The 2,362-nt window shown below is 61.7% G+C and overlaps 1 protein-coding gene across 1 annotated transcript in view; it reads right to left on the bottom strand.

Annotated features, from left to right (window-relative positions):
- Positions 1-385: 385 nt before the first annotated feature.
- GLT6D1 (glycosyltransferase 6 domain containing 1) overlaps positions 386-2,362 on the bottom strand; it is an 8,640-nt gene continuing 6,663 nt past the window's right edge. Inside the window, exons 3-4 of the mRNA XM_011369996.1 lie at positions 1,358-1,495; positions 386-1,055 (exon numbers count right to left, since the gene is read on the bottom strand). Coding sequence (XP_011368298.1) covers positions 386-1,055; positions 1,358-1,495 — 808 coding nt within the window. The remainder of the gene's footprint in view (positions 1,056-1,357; positions 1,496-2,362) is intronic.

Genomic DNA, 2,362 nt, shown 5'->3' with positions numbered 1-2,362 from the left:
GCGTATTTCGGGAGGGAGCTGACATGCTATTTTTTTTTCCTTTACGTAGACTCCTTTGCCCTGTGTGTGTGTGTGTGTGTGTGTGTGTGTGTGTGTGTGTTTGAACTAGAATCTTTCTCCATTAAAAATTTTATTTTATGCCTCTAAAATTGTCCCCAGGCTACAATACGTAGACATTAACACTGCTGCTGTGCGTTAAACGGTAAATAATCATCCTTTTGTTCTGTCCGGCCCCGGCCAACGGGATGGTCAGCGTCCCCAGGAGAAAGGTCTCTTTCCGACAGGCGCGAGTTTCCACATCCAAGGAGCGGAAGGTCCGCGGCGTCCCGTGCCGCCCGCGGCCGCGTGGCCGGCCCGCTGTCGGGGGACCCCGCCGTCCTGGCGGTCACCAGGCCGCCTTGGGGTGCCGCAGCACCTTGACGTAGCGGACCTGTGCGGGCGGATGCAGCACAGCGTCCCAGCCATACTCCGGGGACAGCAGCGTGGCGGGCTTGTGCAGGAAGAAATACTTGTTCAGGTGGCTCTCGTAGGTGCTGTTCAGCCCGTGTTTCATGTCCTGGAGCACCCCTTTCAGACACTCTTCCACGAGGTGCAGGACCCGCAGGGGCGTGCCCCCGACCAGCGCGCCATCGTAGAAGAAGTCCCCGTGCCCAGACGGGATGCAGGCGGCCGAGCGCGGCCTCCTCTCGTAAGGGAAGTCGCGAGCGGCTCTGAACCACCACCAGGCGTGGAGCTGGGCCACAGACGAGCCCAGGGTCTCCACCCCGAAGTCCCCCTGGAAGACCTGGTCGGCGGCCGCACTGAAGAGGAAGTCCACCTCGCCCCAGACGTGGTCGGCGACGAGCTCCCCCAGCTGCCTCATGCGCACGAGGTCAAGGTCGTGCCACCCGCGGTCTTGCGCCAGGGGCAGCGCCTTGAAGGTCTGCAGAGGGCCCGGCTCCAGGTCCGGCAGCCTGTGGGGGTCGTCCACCATGATGTAGAAGACGGCCCGGTACCCCGTCATGAAGTGCTTCTTCGCCGACCGCAGGAACGGCTCCAGGTGCCCGGCCGCGGCCCTGCCGAGCGCACGCACGCGGGAGTTGAGTTTCCCGAAATTTCGGGAGAACGCGCGTCCCACGCGTGCGTTGCCGGTGCCCGGTGGGGGTGGGGGGAGCAGCAGCCTTCACGGTCGGGACACGGGGCGTTCGTGAAATGACAGTGAGCCCCCGGCTGAGGATGGGGACGACGCCCGGGCACACTTGGTACGGGACAGCCGGCAGCCGTGGTTGGGGGCGGCTCGGGGAGGCAGAAGGGCCGTGGGTGCTCGCCCAGTATTTCCCTCCGCCTCCAAAACAGGGCAAAGGCTCGTGCGCCCTACCTGCCGGCGGCAAAGACGGCCAGGCCCACGGTGAGGTTCCGCCTGGCGTAGTGGTCCCGCAGGGCCCGCCTGTTGAACGTGCCTTCCCATATGATGGGGGCGAGCCAGCCCGTGGTCGTCACGACGTCGGGGCGTTTCCTGCCGAGCACACAGAACACCAGCGAGGCAGGGCCGCCCCCCCCCCACGGTGACAGCGGCGCGGGCTGCCAGGCCCAGGTCCCGCTGCAGAGCACGGGCGCCTGCCCGCCCCGAGGGCATCACGCGCTCTCGGGACAGGCTTCCGAGTCGGGCTCCATCCGCTTTGAGCTCTGGCTGCAGCTTAAAGCCCAGAGTCAGAAAATTCTCCGATCGTCACCTGAGGCCAGCGCTGTCCCTGGAGCGCCACCGCCTCCCTGGTGTCCTGTGTGTTCCCCTCCTCCTGCTCCCCCCTCTCCCCGCCCTTTCCCTGGGAGACCTAGAGAATGGTTTCTTTTTCCACTTTCCCCTCGGGCTTTCAGTCCACCTGTGCAATCCAGCAGAAACGAACGGATCACTCCAGAGACACACGGACACTCAATCTGCTTTCAGTAACAAAGAGCAGGGTTTAGGACATGCCAGGCCGGCTCAACCTGGGGAAATCATTCGATGCAAACTTCCATATCAAGAGACCGAAGAACAATCAGATGCCCGTGTCATTTGCCACAGGGGGCGAAAAAAGCATTATACAAAGTCCAACACCCGTTCGTGATAAAAAAAAAAAAAAAGAGAAAAACTCTCAGAAAAATGGGAGTAGAGGAGAATCACCCTCCCGTGATAAGAAGCATCTCTGAAACGCCTACAGCGCCGAAGACGGAAGTCTTCTCCCTGAGGCGGCACAAGGCATGGACGCCCACTCTCTCCACCCCTGTTCAACAGGGGACGAAGTTCCGGCCACCGCAATGAAGCAGGAAAAGGAAATAAAGAGCATCCTTGTACAGGACACGGGACCGGCACGCGCACAAAGGTGAATCCCATTTCTACGTGCTA

The sequence above is a fragment of the Pteropus vampyrus genome, unplaced genomic scaffold, assembly GCF_000151845.1.
Source record: "Pteropus vampyrus isolate Shadow unplaced genomic scaffold, Pvam_2.0 Scaffold157, whole genome shotgun sequence".
Classification (NCBI taxonomy): Eukaryota; Metazoa; Chordata; class Mammalia; order Chiroptera; family Pteropodidae; genus Pteropus; species Pteropus vampyrus.
This window is presented reverse-complemented; position numbering and strand designations above follow the sequence as displayed.